At 37.5% G+C, this 26913-nt stretch overlaps 1 protein-coding gene across 1 annotated transcript in view; it reads left to right on the top strand.

Moving 5' to 3' along the window:
• LOC150104729 (lysosome membrane protein 2-like) overlaps positions 1-26913 on the top strand; it is a 431261-nt gene that overhangs the window by 248458 nt on the left and 155890 nt on the right. Inside the window, exon 6 of the mRNA XM_090395911.1 lies at positions 139-188. Coding sequence (XP_090252037.1) covers positions 139-188 — 50 coding nt within the window. The remainder of the gene's footprint in view (positions 1-138; positions 189-26913) is intronic.

The following is a 26913-nucleotide window of genomic DNA, read 5'->3' as shown; positions in this document are numbered from 1 at the left end:
AATACATTGTTTAAGAGCATGGTCAGTGTGGAAAGAGTAGATAAATTTAAATATTTTGTAATCTTTTCTAAAGAAATATCAAAATTCATTATATTATTTTTAACTTTAATATTCTGTTATTTTTATTGCTCACTCTAGCTCTCTGCAGTGGTGGAATGATAAATATTGTAATATGATCAATGGAACAGGTAAGTTATTTTGTTGCTTTTGTTTATTGATGTATTTTTTATTTATTATTATCACAACTGGGTCATCATTAAAGGAAAACTCATCATTGAAGGGCGCAAGCCTAACTGTTCATACATTGTGGTATACCTCTTAAGATTTCAGTAGATTAGCACTATGGACAGATGCAATGGAAAATGTTAGTTCAGTGTTGCTAAATTCAAAGTAATTATTATTATTATTATTATTATTATTATTATTATTATTATTATTATTATTGCAAGATCTCCATAGTCCAAGACGCATTGCAGAAAAACCTGTTGTCATACACACACACATACACCTTCTCATACTGTGCCTTAAATATTCAAATTCTCTGCAGACATCACACTCTTAGACAATGCATTCCAATCATTCACAAATCTCCATGCAAAAAAACCTGCTTCTCTCTCTCTTTCTCTCACTCCTTGCTCACACTCTCCTTATACAGCTTCCAGGGATGACCTCTTGTTCTCTCCCGATCTCCCACCATTTTATGAGAAACCTTTTCACTGTTGAGCCTATAACAACCCCTTACTAACTTGTACATCTCTATCATATCACCTCCCCATCCTTCCTCCTATCCACTAGACTCTGCAAATTGCATTTGCAAATTTGCAGTCTTTTTTTGTCTCAACCTTTCTACATATTCAATAATCCAGAGATCAGAAACTATTTTGGTCAACCTCCTCTGGACTCTCTCCAAACAGTGGTGTAGCTAGAGCTTTTGCCGCCCCTCTCAGTACACACCAAAAATACTACAAAAAGTCAAAATGACGTATAGGGAAATAAATTAAAACACTATGTTTATGTTTATTTTAGTTGTAAGTATAGTTGTTAAAAGCTAATTATTAATTAAGTAATAAATATTACTAAGTTAACATAAATAAAAGAATCATAGAAAAATTAAATTGTGTCTCACATGAAAAGTGCCGCCCGGGGCAGACCACCGCCCCCCCCTGTCCCACAGCTATGCCACTGTTTCCAACAACTCATCCTTTTGAAAATCAGGTGACCAAATCTGTGCACAATCGTCCATATGTGACCTAATCAGAGCCTTATACAATGGAACCAGAATTTCTTTACTTTTACAATTCAGTGTCCTCCACATCATTGCCAGAATTCGTTGAGTTGTCCTCACAATTTTGGTAATGTGGTCTCTAAATTTTAGATCCTTATCCATCATTACCACAAGATCTTTTATTTCCCCCACCTCCAACAATATATCCACACCAAGAATAAATTCTATACTCTATTTTTGTTTTCCAAATTTTAAAACCTTATGTTTTGCCACATTGAACTGAGATCCCGACTCCCATGCCCATTCACTCAGTCTATTCAAGTTTTCTTGCAAGGCACCACAGCATCTGCTGTACTCCTCATAGTTCATCCCAACTTTTCATCATCTACAAACAGCTGTACATCCCCATTCAAATCTTCCCCAATATCATTTAATATACTGGTTAAACAGCAGTGACCTAAAACAGACCCCTAAGCACCACTAGTGACTTTCCTTTTCTGGAATATTGCTTCCCTATACAAAATTGTTAATACCTATTAGACATCCAATCCAATGCACCAGCGGTGCACCCAGCAGGATTTAATCTTGGAGGAGGCCGAGCACTCATGATTTAATCTTGGGGGGGGATGAGTTAAGTAGATGATTTGAGAATATGCACACTACGCATTACATACGACCTATGACTGAGCATCTGCAGTGATCGCCAATACATTATACCCATGATCTCTGGCCCGGCTCGGGCAAACAAAGTATCGGCCAAGCATTACTTCGTTCACCTTGCATTCGTTGTGAACGCAAGGTGAACGAAGACCGTGATTACCGAGAGTCAGAGGGTATTCCCCTCCCTGGGTGCGCCAATGCAATGCACTTGTCTACTATCTTATTACTGTAATTGTAATAAGTAAGTAAATAACTAAAACCTAACCTCTTGTTAGCAAATCCATGCTATCCATCAAAGACAATACCACTGTTGTGAACTTAATTTTGGATCCTGGTTCTCATTAACCTCTCCAACACTTGATATGTTTTTTATTTATTATTATTACAACTGTATTCCCATTGAATGAAAACTCATCATCGAAAGGTGCATGCCTAAACGTTCATCCATTGTGGTACTCTTAAGAAGATTTGAATAGACTAGCACTGTGGACAGATGGAATGGAAGATGTCAGTTCAGTTTTGCTAAATGCAAAATGATTTTATTATTATTATTATTATTATTATTACCCAAGACTCCCAAATTGCAGGAAGACCTATTCTCCCTCAAAAACTTGATAAATTCTTTTTCTTTACTTCTGGTTGCTATTTCATTACCTCAATTTATATTTCATAATAAAAATCGCCCATATTGATCACCCTTTTTCTGTTTGCCTGGCTGATCTGCTTATACATTTCATGTTCACTACTCTCCATATTACCAGGTCTATATCAATATCTTACAATTTCATTCTATTCACCTCTATTTCACACTATACTGCCTCAAAATCACTGCACTATTTCCCTTTTGCATGGATATTATTATTATTATTATTATTCAGGCCTCCATGGAGTCAAAAGACTCATCATGGGAGGTCCTCTAATATAACTCTTTTTTCTATCATCAATCGCATTCCACCTCTCTTTTTATCCTTTCTATCTTCACGAAAAACATCATATCCTTCCACCTCTCTTCCTGTCAGGATGCCATCCTCATTCAATCATGAGCCTAAATTGAGCAGGTATTTACTATTATTTGAATATTTGAGTATTATCAGCCTTGTCCTTTCTCCACATTTTCCCAAAACTTTTCTGTGTGGCTGGTGGGCTTGATTTCCTACTTTGCTGTTTAGATCTCCAACAAGGACCACTTTTTCCATTCTCTTTATGTTAGCTGCCTACTCTATTGACTCAAAAAATTCCTTCACTTCTTTAAAAGAATTTTCTGTGGGACCATAGGCACAAATAAGTTTCATTGTCGATTACCCCATTTTGAAAGTTTATTTTTCACTTGGTTAGAGTATAATAAATTTAGTTTAATTCTTTATTAAAGTGTGAGCAAACAAAGTTTATGCCTGAGAGTATCTTCAGGACTGGGGTAAGGTGGTACAACACCAGGGCACTCCTTGCAAAGGTGGAGCAAGACACCAACACTCCTATCTCAGTATCTCCCATAATGCAAAACACATCTCCTTGCGGATATGTCTAATGTTAATGCATTAAAGGAAGGGCCACAACCCAGACTAGTTTCGACCTTTATTGAGGTCTCTTCAGTGGGAGCCAGGCCCAAGTGGAGATACCAGTCGGATATGTCTAATATTAATGCATTAAGGGAAGGGCCACAACCCAGACTAGTTTCGACCTTTATTGAGGTCTCTTCAGTGGGAACCAGGCTTGGCTTCAGTGGGGTCTTCAGGTCTCTTCAGTGGGCCTGGCTCCCACTGAAGAGACCTCAATAAAGGGTGAAACTAGTCTGGGTTGTGGCCCTTCCCTTAATGCATTAACATTAGACATATCCGCAAGGAGATGTGTTTTGCATTATGGGAGATACTGAGATAGGAGTGTTGGTGTCTTGCTCCACCTTTGCAAGGAGTGCCCTGGTGTACCACCTTACCCCAGTCCTGAAGATACTTTCAGGCGCAAACTTTGTTTGCTCACACTTGGATAAAGGATTAAACTAAATTTATTATAACCCATTTTGAAGTTGTCCCTCATAACTGAACTCTACTTGAAATTGCCTTCTAATTTAAAAGTTTGTCTTCATATTTGGTGTTGAATGCTACTGTTACCCCTTCCTTTCTTTGAATATTATTGCTTGAATATAACATCCATAACTTATTATTTAGTTGGATCTCACCTCGTACTAAACGTTTTTGTCTTCTTTGTCTCAGTAATGCCAATTATGTCTCAGTAATGGTACTATTCCTGTTCTTCTGAAATAATATTATTTTTCTTTCAAATTCAGTATTATTATTTCTACATTCAATTAACAGAGTCCACAGTCAAAGAGTAACAAGAAGCACGAAACAGCATGATAAAATATTTGACTGGCAATTGAGTTTAATTCATGCCTTATCCAAAGGCCAAGGCATTGACTAGGTATTATCATAAAATATGAGATATTCTTAAGTGGGAGGCTCAGCTTTTTCAAATGTTTCATAATTGATCCTAGTGCTCATATAACAATTGGAACTGTTGTTGCTTTATCATTCCCAAGTTTTTGAATTCCAGTCTCTGGATCTATATACAGTAAAACCCCATTTTTACGTTCCCGCAATTTATGTTTTCCTGCCATTTATGTCATTTTCCATTGGTCCCGCCTTGAGGCCTATTCTTACGATATATTGTTTTCCTGCCATTAACAACTTGATGTGGACGTTATTTCCCGTGATTTGCGTTTTTTCTTGGGTGGCAATACTGATTTTCAAATCGATTTCTGTGGAAATATGTGTATTTCTGTTCCCAAATAGCGTTGCTTTCGGCTGTAGTTTCGTTTCTGCCAACATGGTTACTTGCACGCTTGCAGCAGTAATGTAGTGATGAGCGATACCATGATTTTTCAATCACAGTACGAATTGATATTGCAGAATTTCTGCTACGTAATTTAGCATGTGAAAGTTGCTTTCAAGTTGTGGTGGTGGATTATCCATGTTAGTAATATGGAGAAAAAAGACAGAAAATGTATTTCGGTAGAAGAAAAGATGACAATTCTGTGACGTGTAGATTGGCATGCTGGAACACGTGTGCATTTAGCAAAAGATCTTGGAATCTCCGTGTCCATTTTGAACATGATAGTAAATAACAGGTCAAGCATTGAACTCACTCAATGCAAAGCAATCTAGTGTTATGTCAAAAAAAAAAAAAAAAAACGAAAATCAAAAACAATCAACAATTAAAGATTTTTTAAAATAGATAAATGTAAGTAATTGTAAATTCATTTATTTTCAGTTATTAAATTTGGTAATTGAGTAGGTAGACTCAGATACTAGCAGTAAGTCATCTTTTAGCCTTTTTTTAAATGTTTTTTTACATTTCCTGCTATTTACACTTTTTTCCATCAGTCCCCTGAAAAGTGTAAAAAAAGGGTTTTACTGTACTTGGTCTGTTTTTAGTCTACTTTTCCTTCTACTCTACTATCCTCCTGATATTACCACATCAGCACTGCATATTTTGTTTCACTACAGTGATGTCTGGTATATTATATTCCAGATGTCTGTCTGAATTTTATTCTCATATCTTTCATTTTCAATCACTTTTTCAGTTGTCTATCCACAAGGAGTTTTGAAAGTTGGGAAACTATTTATAATATTTTCTACATAGGCTCCAGTGTACAGCATCCCGATCATACCTGTGTTTATATTCTATATTTGCAATTTTTCTGCAAGAACTAATTAGATGGTCCACTTTTCTCTTCTTTATCTTTGCACATTTGGCATTTTCTATCATTAGAAAATGCCAAATGTTGCATTTGATTGATTGAAAAGATTGAAGATCTTTTCAATCTTCACCTTGATTGTATTAATTTGTAGTGCTTGTTCTTGGGCAGCAGGTATCAGACCTTTTGTCTCTATCTTGATGTTGCATACTTAAGCCATTGCAACTTAAATGACTTTCAAGTTTCTGTACAATATTCTTAAATATTATTATTATTATTATTATTATTAAACAAGACCTCATGGAGTCAAAGACTCATCTAGGAGGTCCTTTTATCTCACACACATCTCATCATACCGGGTCTTAAACACATTCAAACTCCTTGCAGACACCACACTCTCAGGCAAGGCATTCCAATCATTCACAACTCTGCACGAAAAAAACCTGCCTCTCACTCCCCTACTCACACCCTCTTTATACAGTTTCCAGGGATGACCTCTGGTTCTCCCCTGATCTCCCACTATTCGCTGTAGAACTTCTCCACCATTGATCGTATAGCAACCCTTTACCAACTTGTAGGTCTCTATCATATCTCCCCTCTTCCTTCTCTCCACTAGTCTCTGCAAATTACATCTTTTCAATCTTTCCTCATACTCGACATTCCAGAGGTCAGAAACTACCTTAGTCAGTCGCCTTTGGACCCTTTCCAACATCTCCTCATCCTTCTGAAAACCAGGTGACCAAATCTGGGCACAATAGTCCATGTGTGGCCTAATCAAAGCCTTATACAATGGAACAAGAATCTCCCTACTTCTACACGTCAGTGTCCTCCTCATCATTCCCAGAAGTCTTTGTGTTGTCTTCACAATTTTGGCGATGTGACCCCTAAATTTTAGATCCTTATCCACTATCACTCCCAGATCTCTTATTTCCTCTACTTCCAACAATATATTCTTACCAAGCATAAATTCTGCATCCCATCTTTGTTTTCCAAATTTTAAAACCTTACATTTTGCAACATTGAACTCACATCCCCATTTGCTTGCCCAATCACTCAATTTATTCAAGTCTTCTTGCAAGGCCACAACATCTTCACTACTCTTTATGGTTCTTCCCAACTTTGCATCATCTGCAAACAACTGAATATCTCCATCCAAATCTTCGCCAATATCATTAATATACAAGTTAAATAGTAATGGCCCTAAAACAGATCCCTGAGGCACTCCACTAGTGACTTTCCTTTTCCTGGATATTGCACCCCCATACACAACTTGTTGATACCTATCAGATAGCCAGTCTCCAATCCAATGCACTAATCTAATATCCAACCCCATCTGCTCTAGTTTGACTGTCAACTTATCATGAGGCACTCTATCAAAAGCTTTTGCGAAATCCAAGTATATTACTGTGTATCCTTCTCCTCTGTCCAAGGAAGCAGTCACTTTATTGTAATAAGTAAGTAGATTACTAAAACACGACCTCCCTTTAGCAAATCCATGCTGTCCATCAAAGATTATACCATTGTTGTCAACCCAACTCTGGATTCTAGCTCTCACAAGCTTCTCCAACAACTTAACCACAACACCCGACACACAGATAGGCCTATAGTTTGATGCTTGAGTTCGATCACCTCCTTTATGAAGTGGCACAATCTTGCCCTCCTTCCACTCTTTAGGGACTTGACCAAGTGCAAGACTCGTATTAAAAAAATATGTCAAGGCAGGTGTCAACTCTCTGGCACATTCCTTCAGAATACGCGGTGATATATTATCAAGTCCCACAGCCTTATTTACATCTAGTTTACTCAACTCCCCAAACACCTCTTGCTCACTTACAGTCAGTCTCTCCTCCCCATCATCAACTGCTCTTAATCTCTCCATGAAGTCACATTCACAAGATTGAAAGATCTTTATGAGCTGCTCATTAAGTATCTCCACCACACATTCTGCAACAGCTGTCTTTATACCATTTCCTCCAATCAATGTCATCCTTCCATAATCATTCTTTCTTTTGCTGGCTACATATCGAAAGAACTCCCTAGGATTCTTTTTAGCTTCATTAGCTAACTGCTGTTCATACCTCTCTTTAGCTACTCTCACCAACCAAGTCACTCTCCTTGCCTGGTCTTTGTAGAACTCATGAAATTGGTTACTTCCACTTCTCTTATGCTGCCTCCACAATGCCCTTTTTCTCTGTATTGCATGCTTAATCTCTTTATTCATCCATCTCACACCTAACTTATTTAACCTTCTCACCCGTGGTATACATTTAGACATTGCATCCACTAAATATTTTTTGAAAATCCCCCAAGCTGCATTGATCTCTTTTCCAGCTAACTCCTCATTCCATGCTACACCTGCAAGCTGTCTCCTGAGCTCTTCATAATCACCCCCCTTGTAGTTCCACATATACCCTTTTTTCACAGGGGTCCTTGCACTGCTGGCAACCACCCAAGTAATCACCTCATGGTCACTTTCACCAATTGGTGGATGATTTGATACCTCATTGATAATTACATCCTCCGATGAGATGACCAAATCCAAGACCCTTAATCCTCTTGTGCCCTCTGTTACATACTGTCTGAGGTAGTTATCCCTCAAAAACTCAAGAAACTCATTTTCTTTACTTCCAGTTGCTATCTCTTCATTCCAGTCTATATTGCCATAATTAAAATCACCCATAATGATCACCCTTTTCTTATTTGCTTGGCTTATTTGACTATACATTTCACTATCACCACCATCCACATTACCAGGTCTATAACAACATCCCACCAAGTATTTGATTCTATTCACCTCTATCTCACACCATACTGCCTCAAAACCACTGGCCCCATTTCCCCCTTGCATCTCTACCTTGTATGGACATAACTCTTTCTCTATCATCAATAGCACTCCCCCTCCCTTTTTACCCCTTCTATCCTCACGAAACACATCATACCTTTCCATCTCTATTCCTGTCAGGATGTCATCCTCATCTAACCATGTCTCACTTATTCCGACAATCTCTGGGTGCACAGACGCAATTAGTGCAACCATTTCATCCGCCTTGTTTCTTATACTTCTAGCATTGGTATACAAACACAACAACTCATTTCTGGATCTACAGCTAGTTCCACTGATACCACTCACTCGATGTGATCTCTCCATGCTGGACTGGGGCCATTTCCCTTTCTGCTTCTTCATTTTAGAACCCTTTGCAATTCCATCTGTTTCCTTTTGATCCCTGATCATCCCATTACTTTCCTGCCTACACATTCTCTCACCTCCTCTTGGAGCATCCACCTTTCTCACGCTGTGTATCCCTGTCCACCCTGAGCCTCCCCGTTTCCCTGCTCCTCTTGCACACCCATTCTCTCATTATCTATACTCATACCACTCACTTCCACATTCATTTCCACTCCTTCAATCTCTCCTGTCTTACTCTCCTGCTCTTCCACATCACTCCCCTCTTGATCTGATTCATTCTCTCTATTCACTTCTCTACCTTCCAGCAGCAGTCTCTCCAAGCGACTCACACCATAACCACTCAAATGCAGTCCATCGCTCCCAATTAAAGTGGAGGAGTCGAGGACCATGAATATGGACCATGAAGTGCTCTATTTTTTAACTTTCTGATATTTTCCATTTTTTTCTCTCTGTACTGTACTTTCTCTCTTTCTGTACTGTATTGATTGTACTACATTTTCTTTGTAATCTTCATTTAGCATCTTTTCTGTGCTTGCCTTGATGTAATCATTCAATGCTTACTTTTCTTCTTCTACTCTTTGTTTGACTACTTGTAAAAGGACACATCGTCCACATTTCCAGACTATGTACGTATAACCAATTCACATCAAAGCATGATGCGTTGTCATTAATTTAGTTGGAAAACTAGTTCTCCAAACCAGCAGGCCTGTTCTGAAAATTTTCCTCTGAATTAATCTTGTAAAAACCCTTTAGTAATTTGTATGTCTCAATCATATCACCCCTTTTCTGCTTCAACCAGTTTCTGTAACCCACAAATCTTCAACTTGTACTCGTAACGTTCATATCATAGACCTGATACCATTTTGATCACTTGCCTCTGGATCTTCTCCCCCCCCCCCTCCTCCTCCTCATTATCATCACCTAGAAACCCTCATGCACAGACCTGCACGTAGTAATCAAGATGGGGTCTTATCAAGGCTTGATGAAGAGGAACAATAACCTGCTTGTCTCTGCTCGTCAAAGTATTTTTCAGTAACCAAGTGATCTGATGAACTGCTTTAGTTACTTTTGCTGTGTGCCCCTAAACTTTAACTCCCTATCCACTAACACTCCAAAGTCTCTGGCTTCGTAAATTTCCTCGAGTACAGTTCTACCAATGTGGTATACAGCTGGTATATCACATTGGTATATAGCTGGTATATAAGTTTTAAAAGAGGTAAACCGTGAGTAGACATAACTATACATAATAAATAACGGAAAAACTCACGTAGAAATATTATTTAATAGTATAATTTTCGCCTGTGTGTCACAGGCATCTTCAGTACAATTAAGCTCAAAATTAAACACTAACTGACAATTCCAAAAAGCGCCACCTAAGTAGCTGGTGTAAGATAACTAAAAAGGTCAATAACTTTCCTAAAAAAAAAAAAAAAAAAAAAAATTAATACAATAAAAAGTTAGGAAAGATTAGCTGATTTGTAAAGTACTATCTCCCATAAAGGGGATAGACGTAAGCCGTCGGATCTGTTTAAGTTAGGAGAATGAAGTAGAGTTTCACATGTTTCTTTATAAAGGCGTTCCATGAGAAACTGACTTTTGTGAAGAACTCTTGTCTTTCTCCAATGAACTCTGTGTCTAGTGAAGATGGCATGTTCTGCAAGTCCAGACTTTTCAGGTTTAAAGTATTCAATATAAGATTGGTGTTCTTCTAGCCGAATGGAGGCAGATCTTCCCGTTTGTCCGAAATAACATAATCCACAAGAGCACGGAATCTGGTAGACACCTGGATGATTAAGATGTGGAAGCTTGTCCTTTGGAGAAGCGAGAAAGGTGGAGATTTTTCTAAACGGTCGAAAGGCAACAAAAATATTCAGTGGTTTTAAAATTTTTGCTATACGTTCACTGATGCCTTGTATATAAGGGATAGTAATGCGCGTTATTTCCTCTGTGTTTGAAGAGGGAGACATATTAAATCTACTCAAAGTTCTTTTAATGAAGCAATTCTTATAGCCATTAGATAGAAAGGAAGAAGTTATATATCATATTTCTTTCTGTAAAATAGGAAATAACGCGCATTACTATCCCTTATATACAAGGCATCAGTGAACGTATAGCAAAAATTTTAAAACCACTGAATATTTTTGTTGCCTTTCGATCGTTTAGAAAAATCTCCACCTTTCTCGCTTCTCCAAAGGACAAGCTTCCACATCTTAATCATTCAGGTGTCTACCAGATTCCGTGCTCTTGTGGATTATGTTATTTCGGACAAACGGGAAGATCTGCCTCCATTCGGCTAGAAGAACACCAATCTTATATTGAATACTTTAAACCTGAAAAGTCTGGACTTGCAGAACATGCCATCTTCACTAGACACAGAGTTCATTGGAGAAAGACAAGAGTTCTTCACAAAAGTCAGTTTCTCATGGAACGCCTTTATAAAGATGCATGTGAAACTCTACTTCATTCTCCTAACTTAAACAGATCCGACGGCTTACGTCTATCCCCTTTATGGGAGATAGTACTTTACAAATCAGCTAATCTTTCCTAACTTTTTATTGTATTAATTTTTTTTTTTTTTTTTTTTTTTTTTTTTATAGGAAAGTTATTGACCTTTTTAGTTATCTTACACCAGCTACTTAGGTAGCGCTTTCTGGAATTGTCAGTTAGTGTTTAATTTTGAGCTTAATTGTACTGAAGATGCCTGTGACACACAGGCGAAAATTATACTATTAAATAATATTTCTATGTGAGTTTTTCCGTTATTTATTATGTATAGCTGGTATATCTTCTCATCTCATCTCATCTTCCTTATACCCTCTTTTACCTTGCGGTGTCGAGGGTCCATTGATCATCGGACCTCACTCCGTTTACAGGATAAGATGGTCAGCCTTATGCCCCGGTGTATCCTATGGCCTGTAGTGTTGAGTTCTCAAGGCCAGTTTGCCTGCTTTGCGGGATGAAAAACCCCAGAATAAACTGGGGAAAAAACCCTGCTGTCCACGCCCAAGACTGGCTAACTTGGCTATGGCTGAGGAAGATCCTTCAGCTCCTCACGTCACCGACAGGAATCGAACCTAGGACACTCCTTCTCCAGGCATATGGTTGTGAAGCGCATAGCCACTAGGCTAACTGCACGGACTGCTGGTATCTTTTCACCCCAAAATGCATAACATTACACTTTGCCACATTAAACTGATATCCATTCTCCTTTGGCCAGTCTGTCAATCTATCCAATCATCCTGCAAAATTTTGATATCATCTGTATTAACTACTGCTCTACCCAGGTTTGCATTATTGGCAAATAACTGAATAATTCCTCTCGGATCCTTTCCTATATCGTTAATGAACAAATTAAACAGTGGTGGTCCAAGAACAGTACCCTGTGGCATGCCACTAGTCACAGGCTTTCTTTTGGACTCTACTCCTGAATAAACTACTCTCTGATATCTCTCCATCAACCATCCTCCTATTCCATCTCACCAGCCCTATATCCATTCCCATGTGCTGCAGTTTGCTGATTGCATTCTATGTGGTATCCTGTCAAAGGCCTTTGCAAAGTCCAGCAGTATCAGTGTAAACCCATTACCTTTATCCAACTCAGCTTTCACTGTATTATAATTACTAAATGTAATTATGAAATGGTTTTAAGTATTTAAAGAAATAATTATAAGTTTTAATGATACTTATTATTATGATGATTTTTTGGACACCTACATGGAGTTCAAGACTAACTGTGGAAAGCCCGTACTAACCATTATTCACATAATTCCTATAAGCTTCTTCTTGAATTCATTCACAGATGAAGCACTAACAAGCAACTCATTTTGCCCATCACTCTCAAAGCAAGAAGCCTACTCCTCACACTTCTATTTAAACATGCTCTTACACAATTTCCAGGAGAGACCTCTTTGTTCTTTCATTTCCTGGCATGTTTTGTAACAAGTCTTCTGTGTTCATCCTATGAAACTCCTTTAATAACTTATATGTTTCTATCATAATCCCCTCTTTTCTATCAGCTAATAATTTTAACTCATAGACCATTGGTCTTTCCTCATATGGAGGATTCAACAGGCTTGTTGTAATCTTAGTCACTTGTCTCTGGATCCTCTCCACTACCTCCTCATTCACAAGAAATGCATGCAATGGTATGTAGATCACTATCTAATTATCACCTTTTTAAAGTCTTATAAAGAGGAAAAATAACCTCCCTATCCCTGCTTGGCAGTGTGTTCTTCAACATCCAAGTAATCTGATGAGCTAATTTGGCTACTTTTAAAATATACCCTCCAAACTTCAACTTCCCGTCCACAATAATCGTTACATCCCTGACTTTATCAACTTCTTACGGTATGTAGCTTGTGATCATTTTCCTGTAGTGCATGATCTTACACTTCATCACATTAAACTGGCAGTATTATTGTTGTTCTTTGCCCGTAATGTCATATGGTTATTTCATCCAGGATATCTGTCATCTTCATTATCATTCTGTCCAGTTTTGCATCATCAGCAAAACAAAGTGAATAGTTTCCCTTACACCATTTCCTGTATCACAGATGTAAAATTGAAATAGCAGCTGCCAAATTACAGAATTATGTGGTACTCAACTTGTGACATACCTTCTCCTATATTGAACTCAACATACTCTTTGTTTGTCCACCTTTTTAGTCATATCACCAGCTTCTTATCTAACTCAATTTGCTCAATTTATGTAACAGATTCCATGCGGTATTCAGTCAACTACATGTCGGGAGATATGCAATGTATATGTAAATATATAATACCTGTGCAAAGTACAGCAGTATTGTGGTGTAGGCATTTCCTTTATCCAACACAACACAACTATTACTTTATTGTAAAAAAAAAAAAAAGTGAATAAACTGCTGAGGTAGGACCTACCTTTCACAAAATCATGTTAACCCCCTCAGTATCATATTCATTCCTGACCTCTGCTTTTTACCAACTTCTCCAGCACCTTAACCAGCACTACTGAGATACTAATTGGTTTCTAATTTGCTATTTTTCTCTTGAAACTCCCTTTATACAATGGAACTACTTTGCTTTATTTCCCCTTCTCACCTTTCCAGAGCTGAGATTCAATTAAACAGCTTGGTCAAATGAGTTGCCAATTCTTTTCACATTTTTATAATGAATGGGGAATATCTCATTTAATCCTATAGCCATATCAGTATTAATATTCTGAAATATCACAAGTATCTCCAATTCATCTACCTCCATTCTTGCATCAATCAGTGACATCTGACACTACATCTCTACCTGGATGGATGGTACACCATTGCAAAATGATCACTCAATAACACAACTGTTTTGCTTTGTTACTTCCCTAGCATCAGCACTTCTGAATGTATCCCTTCCATAGTTATTCTTCCTTTCACTCACCGCATAAACTTATTGGAATATTCTTTGGCTTGCTCTGTTAGCTTCATATAATTGGCTTCTGCCTTCATTATCATTCTGGTAACTCTTCTTATCTGTATCTTATTTTGCTCATGCACTTACAGATCACCTTTCTCTTTCTTTATGTAACACTTTTTATATAACTCTTTTTCTGAAACTCCATCACTAACTCCTGTTTAGTGATGCCATCCATCCCACTTCTACCATATTAATCCTCCCGAAGCTGTGTATATAGTCTGGTACTACCTTCTTCAAACATTGCTTGAATATTTCCCATGCACTGCAGACATTTTTTCTCCTCCATATTCTTCTTATTATTATTGTATGGGCATCTCCATTGAGTCAGAAGACTCATCATGGGAGACCCAAACTCTCTACACAATTTATTTTACTCTCCTTGGACCTATTAATACACAGAGCACTAACAACTGACTCTGGCAACCCATTCTATTCACATCCCTCCAATGAATAATCTAGTCATCATACCTCTTCTAATCACACTTTTACTCAATTTCCTGGAATGGCCTCTTGTTCTGCCCCCATCTAGCTAAGTGCTGAAACATTTTGCATTCATAATCCTATAAACCTTTAAGTAATTTAAATGTTTCTATCCTATCTCCCCCACCCCCTTTTTTTTTGTCTATCAAAGAACATCTGCAGTCCACGCACCCATCTTGGTGTTGCTCACCTCTGAATCCTCTCCAAAACTTCCTCATCCCCAAGAAACCCAGGAGATCAAACCCCTGAGCACATTAATCCAGATATCAAGACATGATAAAGAGGAATAACAACTTCCTCATCTCTACTTGTTTGTGTGCTCTTCAATGGCCAAGTAATCTTATGAGCAACCTTAGCAGTATATCCTCTAAACTTCAACTCTCTATCCACCACCACCACCCCTAAATTTCTAGCTTCATCTATTTCCTGGAGTACACAGCTTGTAACCAGTTTATCCATAACTTTACACTTCTCCACATTAAACTGATACCCATTATTTTTTGCCTATACTGACAGCCAATTTAAATTGTCTTGCATACTTTTCACATTGCTTTGATTCACTATTGCTCTATCTAATTTTGCATCATCAGCAAACAGCTGAATATTTACTTTCAGTTTATTTCCTATATATATATATTTATGTACAAATTAAACAATAGTAGTCCTATCACTGAATGTTGAGCACAACACCTATCCAGCAGTCAGCCACCCCTCTTATTCAAATAACCAATATTATTATTATTATTATTATTATTATTATTATTATTATTAAACAAGACCTCATGGAGTCAAAGACTCATCTAGGAGGTCCTTTTATCTCACACACATCTCATCATACCGGGTCTTAAACACATTCGAACTCCTTGCAGACACCACACTCTCAGGCAAGGCATTCCAATCATTCACAACTCTGCACGAAAAAAACCTGCCTCTCACTGCTCTACTCACACCCTTTTTATACAGTTTCCAGGGATGACCTCTGGTTCTCCCCTGATCTCCCACTATTCTCTGTAGAACTTCTCCACCATTGATCCTATAACAACCCCTTACCAACTTGTAGGTCTCTATCATATCTCCCCTCTTCCTTCTCTCCACTAGACTCTGCAAATTACATCTTTTCAATCTTTCCTCATACTCGACATTCCAGAGGTCAGAAACTACCTTAGTCAGTCGTATTTGGACCCTTTCCAACATCTCTTCATCCTTCTGAAAACCAGGTGACCAAATCTGGGCACAATAGTCCATGTGTGGCCTAATCAAAGCCTTATACAATGGAACAAGAATCTCCCTACTTCTACACGTCAGTGTCCTCCTCATCATTCCCAGAAGTCTTTGTGTTGTCTTCACAATTTTGGCGATGTGACCCCTAAATTTTAGATCCTTATCCACTATCACTCCTAGATTTCTTATTTCCTCTACTTCCAACAATATATTCTCACCAAGCACAAATTCTGCATCCCATCTTTGTTTTCCAAATTTTAAAACCTTACCTTTTGCAACATTGAACTCACATCCCCATTTGCTTGCCCAATCACTCAATTTATTCAAGTCTTCTTGCAAGGCCACAACATCTTCACTACTCTTTATGGTTCATCCCAACTTTGCATCATCTGCAAACAACTGAATATCTCCATCCAAATCTTCGCCAATATCATTAATATAAAAGTTAAATAGTAATGGCCCTAAAACAGATCCCTGAGGCACTAGTGACCACTAGTGACTTTCCTTTTCCTGGATATTGCACCCCCATACACAACTTGTTGATACCTATCAGATAGCCAGTCTCCAATCCACTGCACTAATCTAATATCCAACCCCATCTGCTCTAGTTTGACTGTCAGCTTATCATGAGGTACTCTGTCAAAAGCTTTTGCGAAATCCAAGTATATTACTGTGTATCCTTCTCCTCTGTCCAAGGAAGCAGTCACTTTATTGTAATAAGTAAGTAGATTACTAAAACACGACCTCCCTTTAGCAAATCCATGCTGTCCATCAAAGATTATACCATTGTTGTCAACCTAACTCTGGATCCTAGTTCTCACAAGCTTCTCCAACAACTTAACCACATCACCTGACGCACAGATAGGCCTATAGTTTGATGCTTGAGTTCGATCACCTCCTGACTTTATGAAGTGGCACAATCTTGCCCTCCTTCCACTCTTTAGGGACTTGACCAAGTGTGAGACTCGTATTAAAAAAATATGTCAAGGCAGGTGTCAACCCTCTGGCACATTCCTTCAGAATACGCGGTGATATATTATCAAGTCCCACTGCCTTATTTACATCTAGTTTACTCAACTCCCCAAACACCTCTTGCTCACTTACAGTCAGTCTCTCCTCCCCATCATCAACTGCTCTTAATCTCTCCATGAAGTCACATTCACAAGATTGAAAGATATTTATGAACTGCTCATTAAGTATCTCCACCACACATTCTGCAACAGCTGTCTTTATACCATTTCCTCCAATCAATGTCATCCTTCCATAATCATTCTTTCTTTTGCTGGGTACATATCAAAAGACCTCCCTAGGATTCTTTTTAGCTTCATTAGCTAACTGCTGTTCATACCTCTCTTTAGCTACTCTCACCAACCAAGTCACCCTCCTTGCCTGGTATTTGTAGACTTCATGAAATTGGTTACTTCCACTTCTCTTATGCTGCCTCTGCAATGTCCTTTTTCTCTGTATTGCATGCTTAATCTCTTTATTCATCCATCTCACACCTACCTTATTTAACCTTCTCACCGGTGGTATACATTTAGACATTGCATCTACTAAATATTTTTTGAAAATCCCCCAAGCTGCATTGATCTCTTTTCCAGCTAACTCTTCATTCCATGCTACACCTGCAAGCTGTCCTGAGCTCTTCATAATCATGCCCCTTGTAGTTCCACATATACCCTTTTTTCACAGGGGTCCTTGCACTGCTGGCAACCACCCAAGTAATCACCTCATGGTCACTTTCACCAATTGGTGGATGATTTGATACCTCATTGATAATTACATCCTCCAGTGAGATGACCAAATCCAAGACCCTTAATCCTCTTGTGCCCTCTGTTACATACTGTCTGAGGTAGTTATCCCTCAAAAACTCAAGAAACTCATTTTCTTTAGTTCCAGTTGCTATCTCTTCATTCCAGTCTATATTGTCATAATTAAAATCACCCATAATGATCACCCTTTTCTTATTTGCTTGGCTTATTTGACTATACATTTCACTATCACCACCATCCACATTACCAGGTCTATAACAACATCCCACCAAGTATTTGATTCTATTCACCTCTATCTCACACCATACTGCCTCAAAACCACTGGCCCCATTTCCCTCTTGCATCTCTAACTTGTATGGACATAACTCTTTCTCTATCATCAATTGCACTCCCATTCCCTTTTTACCCCTTCTATCCTCACGAAACACATCATACCTTTCCATCTCTATTCCTGTCAGGATGTCATCCTCATCTAACCATGTCTCACTTATTCCGACAATCTCTGGGTGCACAGACGCAATTAGTGCAACCATTTCATCCGCCTTGTTTCTTATACTTCTAGCATTGGTATACAAACACAACAACTCATTTCTGGATCTACAGCTAGTTCCACTGATATCACTCACTCGATGTGATCTCTCCATGCTGGACTGGGGCCATTTCCCTTTCTGCTTCTTCATTTTAGAACCCTTTGCAATTCCATCTGTTTCCTTTTGATCCCTGATCATCCCATTATTTTCCTGCCTACACATGCTCTCACCTCCTCTTGGAGCATCCACCTTTCTCACGCTGTGTATCCCTGTCCACCCTGAGCCTCCCCGTTTCGTTGCTCCCCTTGCACACCCATTCTCTCATTTTCTATACTCATACCACTCACTTCTCCATTGATTTCCACTTCTTCAATCTCTCCTGTCTTACTCTCCTGCTCTTCAACATCACTCCCCTCTCGATCTGATTCATTCTCTCTATTCATTTCTCCACTTTCCAGCAGCAGTCTCTCCAAGCGACTCACATCATAACCACTCAAATGCAGTCCATCGCTCCCATACAGCTCACTTCGTCCCTCAAACTCATTCCACACATTAACAAACTGTACTCCCATCTCCTCACACATTTCAGCCAGAATATCATTCATAATCCTTGCTCTCTGCCTCATTTCACCACAATCATACCTAGGCAACACACTGACCACCCTTCCTGTCACACTATTCTCCTTTATCTTTCCAAGCAGTCTCCTGACGTTCATTTTGACATGCTCTTTGTTCTCTCTCAAATCATTTGTACCAATTAATACAATTAACTCTTTTGCTCGTTCCCGCCTCATATTCAATGCCTCAATCACTCTACTCATTTTACCGCCTGGAAAACATACCTTGTGCATTTTATCCTCTAGCACACCTTTAATAATGGAGTCGCCATACAACGCCACTCGCTCATCTTTTGTTAACTCTTTCATGCCATCATGATTTATTTTAATAGTTTTGACCTGAATTCTCTTAATTTCATTCCGCATCCATTTCATTTCTTGCTTCATCCAATCCAATTCACCTTCCAAACCTCGCAACACATTCACTCTATCATTAAATCTTTCTAACTTTCTAACTCTCAATCACCTCTTCTCACTTTCCCTCTCATTCATCCTTCTTTGTTTCCGTACTTTCGGTCCAACATACATCCAACTTTCACTATCATTCTTCTCACTTTCACTCTCACATATCTTTCTTTGTTTCCGTACTTTCGGACTAACATGCGTCCAACTTTCACTATCATTCTTCTCACTTTTACTGTCATTCATCTTTCTTTGGTTCAGTACTTTCGGCCAACTTTCGCCATCAGTCATTCTTTTTTCGCTATCATTCATTCTTTCGATTTTTTTTACTTGCGATTTCTGCATCACACCATTTCTACTTTCATTCGTTCTCTCAATTTCGTTTCTTTTTGCCTCACTTTCGTCCCTTTTAACATCCGTTACGGTTGTCAAATCGTTCTTTTTCTTTTTTCCTGATTTTTTAACATTTTTCGCCTGTTTTTCTCACCATCCTTCTCTTTGAAACATCACTCTCGATACAATCGGTACTAGCACTTTCTGTCATCAACTTCATATTCACATTCATCAATTCCTCGTTCAGGTCACATTTCGCACACACCCTTCTTCCATCCGCACTAAACATCCACAAATCATTTATGTAATTGAAGGAATACATATAAAAGACCTCACACTTAACGAACCAACTGAAATCCAAATTTAAATCATGGAATGACAATGCCGCCGCCATTTTTTTTTTTTTTCCTCTGCAAGTTACTAGGTCTAATATTAACGTTTTCGTATTTAGTTTAAGCAAGAAAAAAAAAAAACCACACTAATAATATCGGTAGAGTACAATGTTTACAGCCGCTCTTTCTTAAACAATTACGCATATATACTTAATTATTCCTAGTAAAACTTATCTGAATCAGGAGCTCTTCAAAACACGTCCGTAGCGCTTGACCCACTAGCGCCCTCTCCTATTGTTTGTTTTAATTTGCACATCAGATATCCATGTGGTATTCAGTCAAATTCCTTTGCAAAATCATCATATGCCCATTTCCTTTATCCAACTCAGCTGTCACACTATTATAAAAAGTTAGTAAATTACTATGGCACAACCAATCTTTCACAAAGCCATGTTGCCCATCATATATCTACCCATTCTTGAATTCTCTTTTTGACCAATTTTTCCAGTACATTTACAACCACTCCTGAGATACTGGTGAGTCTATAATTTGATACTGCAGTCTTAGAACTTCCCTTATGCAAGGGAATTATTTTGCCTTTAATTAAAGAGCCTAGTCAGAGGCATTGCCAGTTGTTTCCTTGCACATTCCCGTAAAAAGCGAGCTGATATCCCATCCACACCCACAGCTGTGTTTACATTGAGATTCTGCAATATCCTAAGCATCTCCAATTCATCCACTTCTGTTCCCACATGAGTCTCTGTCACATTTGTTACACATTAACCTCACTTGCATGTATACCCTTGCAAAGTGGTCACTTGGTAACTGAACTATTTTCTCTTCTTCTTTCACCTTGTGACATCAGCAGTCATTACAGTTATTCTTTCATAGTCATTCTTCTTTTTCTTACTTGCCACATAGCAAAAAAAGAACTCAGATTTCTTTTGGCCTGTTCAGCTAGTTTTCTTCTTGTAATATGATTTTGCCTTACCATACTGGTCACTGTTCTTGCCTGACTCCTGTACTGTTCATGAATTTGCTGGTTATCTTTCTCCTTATATATATCCTTCACAGCATTTTCTTTTTCTGTAATTCATCCTTAATGATATTATTCATCCATCTAACTACTACCTGATTAAACTTCCTTACTTTAGGTATACAGTTTAATATAGCTTCTTATCCATGCACTACTAATACCTCCTTTCCTGCAGGGTTTTATGCTGTGGCACAGCTTTGAGCTTCCTGATAAGCATGTCATAATCACCTTCCTTGCAGTTCCACATATACCCCTTCTTGAGAGAATATTGCTAATTTTTTATGATCTTCCAAGTCAAGACTGCATGGTCACTTTTCCCAGTTGGAGACAATGTGGCCACCTTAGTTATGGATAGCTCTTCTGATCCTGACCATGTCTCCAATACTTTTGCACCTTGAGTCTTCTCCATCACATGCTGCCTCAAGTAATTATCTGTCAGCAGATGTGTAAATTCCATTTCTTTCCTGCCTTCTGGTCTCCGTTCCTTTCAGTCTATCTCTCCATACTTGATGTCCCCCATAATCACTCGACCTGCATTCATTATACTAATTTGCTGATGCATGTCTTGCAGATCATCTCTGGAAACCCCCCCCCCACTCAGCCTATGGCAGCAACCATATTTTGTATTATTGGCCCCTCGATCACTAGAATGAACAGCTACCCTCTTGCCTATCTCCTAATCTTTTTGGCTGCAGTTCATCTGCCATCATCACAGTATCCCCTTTCCCCATTCTGTCTTCTTTGTCTTCCCTGAAAATACTAAACCCTTCACATTCTATCTCTGTAACTAACCACATCATCTGCTGTTAGCAAAGTTTCATTAATGGCTATAACTTTTGACAAATTTGCACTAACTAATGCCAAATTTCTCTCTCTCTCTCTTTCTCTCTTGTTCCTGATACTTCTAGCATTAGTATACAGAAACTGCAGCATCCCTTTACATGTTTACTTCCAGTATTGCCTACCCTATTAAATACTTTTGCTTGAGAGACTAGATTCTGTACTTGTTAGGATTCACACTCACTCTCCTCATGGGTGCCTTAACACACACATTCACTTGCATCCATCCTAATTGCTTATGTTTTCCTGAATCTGCACTTCAGCATGCTCGGTTAACAAAGCTCTCTCTCTCTCTCTCTCCCCAGACACCTAACACCAAACCATTTAGATGCAATCTGTCAGCATCATATAAATCCTTCTTTCTGTCAAACATAGTCTACTGATCCACAAACTTTATATCATTCCTTCTGCATATTGATTCGTTTGCTATCATTGCCCTCCTCCTTCTCAATTTGCCTGTATAATAGCATGGCAGGAGACTTACAATCTTCACCTTCTCATCTTCATTTTTGTTTCGTCCATCAATTCCTTTACATCCTCCCTCAGAGAATACTTCTCATGACATGGTAGTGCTCCAAGCTGGACTCTCAGCTTTTCATAATTAACTGCTCTGTATTTCAACTTATATATCCCTTCTTAATAGAAAATTCCAAATGTTTGGCAGTCTCTCTATTCAAGACCATATAATAACTCTCCATAGTCAGAGGCAATGAAGGAAATGTACATATTCCATTTCCATCCATCCCTGTGACCATTCCTTCTTCCAATATGTTCCTGTAGAAGTAAACCTCCATGCAAACCTGGTTAGCCAAGTGGTTAGCATATCCACTCTCCAGCCAAAAAGGCAGCAGGTTCGAATCTTGCTGTGGGCATGGATGTTTTTGATTGTCTGTGAAAATACTAGTGGTGGTGGACAGTGGATGGCGTTGGTATAGATGATGCAGTTTGGTGTAGTTGGTGGATTGAATGATGGAGACTGGGAGTGGTAGAGTAGGTGCCCTCCCTCGATGAGTCTTTGGACTCCTTGGTGTTGTCACACAGTACCGTCGACAGGATGTAGCATAGAGGCAGCCTGCCTCATGGCGCTGCTTAAGAAGGGTGCTCGTTCAGCCGTATTACAGCAACAAGATATTTTGCAATTCAGCGTTTAGTTTACCAAATAAAAAAGATGCCATTTCCCGTTGACAGTTAAACATGTGCTTATTATATTTTATTAATAAAAAAATGATAGTCATATATACATACTAAAACTAAATATTTTAGATATTTAGGTAAACAACCCATAAAGTCTCATATTATGTGAAATTCATAAGCTTTTATAGTCTATATATATATACAGGGTGTTCGGGATAAATTTGACATATTTATAATTAATTATATTTTTCCGTAAGTTACATGTATTAACACACACTTCTCTTCATTTAAAAGTTTGGACCCTTCTTCATTCATATACAAGATGTCAGAAAGGATGGATAGCTGGAACCCACCCGAATCATGGAAGAGAATAACTTGTATCATGATGATTCGTGCCCGCCATCAAAATAAGGATATTACGACTGCTGCCCAATGCTCCCTGAATACAGTAAAAACAATCAGGCATGAACTAGAGACTTGCAATGGTGACTACGAGGATGTAGCAAGAAGAAAGATCCCTAGCAGACGATCTGATTGCATTCGTACAGCAGAATTCCTCGCAAATCTGCAGGAACAGGTGTTGAAGAACCCTGGCATTGGAATTCGGGCTTTGTTCGTGGAGTTGCTAACTGTAGTCAAGCCCTGGATAACAAGGGTAGCCAATGGTAGGCCGTATGTATGGCAGCAGGATTCGGCCCCTTGCCACACCTCTTGGAAAAGTCAAAAATGGTTGTCTGAAAATTTCTACGACTTCACCAGTCCAAATGTTTGGCCTCCAAACTCCCCAGACCTTAACCCCATGGATTATTTTGTATGGGGCGCAGTTGAAAAAGACACCAATCGCACTTCCAGTAATACAAAAGCCCAGTTAATGGATAAAATTAAAACAGTTTTTGCGGCCCTTCCCAGGGAGACTGTAGCATCAGCTTGTTCGAGGTTCCGAAGCAGAATTGAAGCTGTGATCGATGCTAATGGTGGTTATTTTGAGTAAATCTTGTTGATAGTATTGTAATTAACTCTGCCTGTAATGTTTTTTTGTCAATTCATTAAATTTAATAGATACAAAGAAGATTTTCTTTTTCCTTACGAAACTGTCAAATTTATCCCGAACACCCTGTATATATATATATATATATAAAATTATATTATGCATGAATTCTCCTACTCAAATTGTGAGTTACTATCACCCTGATGTTCACGTTAGGGTGATAACTCGCTCCCTGCAGTAAACAATATGCCCTCCACAACGGCAAATATACTACAGAAACAAGAAAAATAATTAGTTTTATCATGTCACTGAATAAGGTTCACAGACATTTGAAGACTGTAATATATTTCTCAACAAATAGTGCAATTAGAGACAACTGGGATAAAAATGGCACTTACTAATAAATCACATCTTCCCTCCCACAGAAACTGCTGTATTGACTCAAGCAAAACCATATGTTGCACTGGCTACATATGGTTTTGCTTCACACTATCCTATCATAAATGTGTTAAAACTAAGAAAAAAAAAATGTATTTCAGATATTTTGGAAATCAGTTGAAGAGAATTAGCATTTCAACTCGATTGTCAACTTGGTTTTTCTTTGGGTCGTCCTATCTTTTGTTAATACTGCACCAATCATATGCATGTCTTCATAGCTGCTCTTTCTCTACTGGCCTATCATCGTGTACAGGCTTTCACTTCTCATTAGTCATTTGTGAAGGCTTGTTCATTACGTATCTCAAGTCTTGTAACTTACTGGTAATTTTTTGCTTGACATAATGGGAAATTAGATAATGCAATTTGGGTAGATAACTTTGACATTACACACAAGGAAACCACTCTCGAGGCCAGAAGAAGTGATGGTGAATAGGAGCTTCTTGGTAAGTCATACCCATTTTCAGTTTTTTCTGAAAACTTTAGTTTCCGAAAATCCCCTCATATATCATGCACCATGTTTTTTTTGCTTTAATTTTGGAGAAAAATTGCAAGTTATATTCGAGTAAATATGGTAATTTTTTTAGTTTTCAAATTCTTAAGTATGGATAATTGGTTAAAGACTGGATTTATAATATGCACAAAAGAGAGCAGTATAGCAGATATAGAAATAAGCAATTTCACTTCTCTCATTGATGATAAATTATTTATATTAAGTAAAAATGTATAGTATCTTTATAAATTTTATTCTATTAAAAATAAATCATTTTTTTTGTTTAAATGTACATCTAAATTCAAATAAAACAGACATTTACAATGAAATATATTTTATTTATTTATTTATGTATTATTATTATTATTATTAGTATTATTTTGATAAGGATTTTTTGATAAGGTACTTGGTAATAATGAAAATTTAAGAAGGGGTACATGGATATCTGAAGTTTGAGAAACACTGTTCTATCCAAATATTTAGTCTGAAACACAGGTGTATATTACGCTGTTCGTTATCTTAAATTCCGCTTTGAATTTGGATAAGCGAAACAGCGTGATATGCACTTCTTACATTTTTTTCAGCGTCATTTCAATTTTGAATGTGAAACATATTGAGTGTATTGTGTATTCTGTGTTTATGGAACTTTGGACAATTTTTGACTGATTTTAATTGTGTACTTATTTTTGAATTTTTGATTGACAAATAAACTTTTAAAGATAAGTAGTTTATAAATTATAAACATATTAATCAGAGCCGCATTTTGCTAAAATGCCAAAATCGCTCGTGGCAGCATACTTTACGTCTTGCATTTCCCTCAATAATTATAGTTTACCTTTAATTATCAAATTTTCAAATTATTGTATAAATTAATTATTTATAGTAAAAATTCGAAGAAGGCAACTGTTTTAAATCAATTTTTTTTAAATAAGATTTTATTGTTTTAAAACTCTTAAAAATAGTAAATAAATTAACTCAAAATTAATAATTAATAGAAAAAAAAAAGAATAATTTATCAATACGAAATTTATTGTCATTTAGATGAGTAATTTGAAAGAGAAAAAGTTATCAGTAGCTGCTTTTCTGGAAAAGAGAAAAGGAAGAGCAATAAGGAGATTTGGAATTTTAACAAAAGACACCAAAGAGAATGAGTTTTTAACAGAATCAACACCAAAAATTATAAAAATTTCAGCACCAGCCGTTGGAGCAGCTTCCACATCCTCATCCACCAATACCAACAATTCCCCTGCATCAGCCACTGATACTGACGTAACAACCATTTGTGGTGATTCCATAACAATTCATGATTCCAAAAATGATGAGGTTAATGATGATAGTGAGAAATAGAAATTACGAACAGATGATCCAATTAAAAATCAAGATTATTTTATTGAAACTGATCCATACTACTGGCCAGAGAAATTTGATGACAAAACTAGAATTGAACTTATAAAAAAAAAGTCCTATTCAAGTAAAATTAAATAAATATCCTTTGAACGATCAAGGCAGAAAGCTTTCAAATAATTATTATCAGCAAATGCTTAAAAATTCTGAAAATATCAAATGATCATGGCTTCTATGTTCCAGGAAAAATGATGCTGTTTACTGTTTCTGCTGCAAAAATTTTAATCCTATTTCATCAGAGCCAAAAGGCCTACGTCGAAAAGCAGTTTCGATGACTGGAAAAATATCAACAGAAAACTTCAAATGTATGAAACTTCACATTCCCATATTCATTGTTTTTTTGAGTGGAAGGAATTGACAATATGGTTAAATTTGAAACTGATGATTGATGCAGACCAACAAAGAATTTTGGACAATGAAACAACGCTGGAAAGCAGTTTTAATATGATTATAAGCAATAATCCATTGCATAGCAGCACAAAATCTTGCACTTCAGATATTGTCCTCTACAATTTATACTCTTAACAATGGAAATTTTCTAAAAATTGTAGAACTTTTTGCATTGTTTGATGAAGTTATGAAGCAACATCTTGATACTATAACCAAAAACAAACAAAAACATTGTCAAGTTGATTATTTGGTCCTGAAATACAAAATCAATTAATTCAAATTATGACAGAGAAAATATGAAGTAAAATCA

This window comes from Typopeltis vanoorti, chromosome 7 (genome assembly GCF_054136105.1).
Source record: "Typopeltis vanoorti isolate ZY-2024b chromosome 7, IOZ_Tvanoo_1.0, whole genome shotgun sequence".
Taxonomy (NCBI): domain Eukaryota; kingdom Metazoa; phylum Arthropoda; class Arachnida; order Uropygi; family Thelyphonidae; genus Typopeltis; species Typopeltis vanoorti.
The sequence above is the reverse complement of the archived record's forward strand: the minus strand, read 5'-3'. Positions and strand labels throughout refer to the sequence as shown.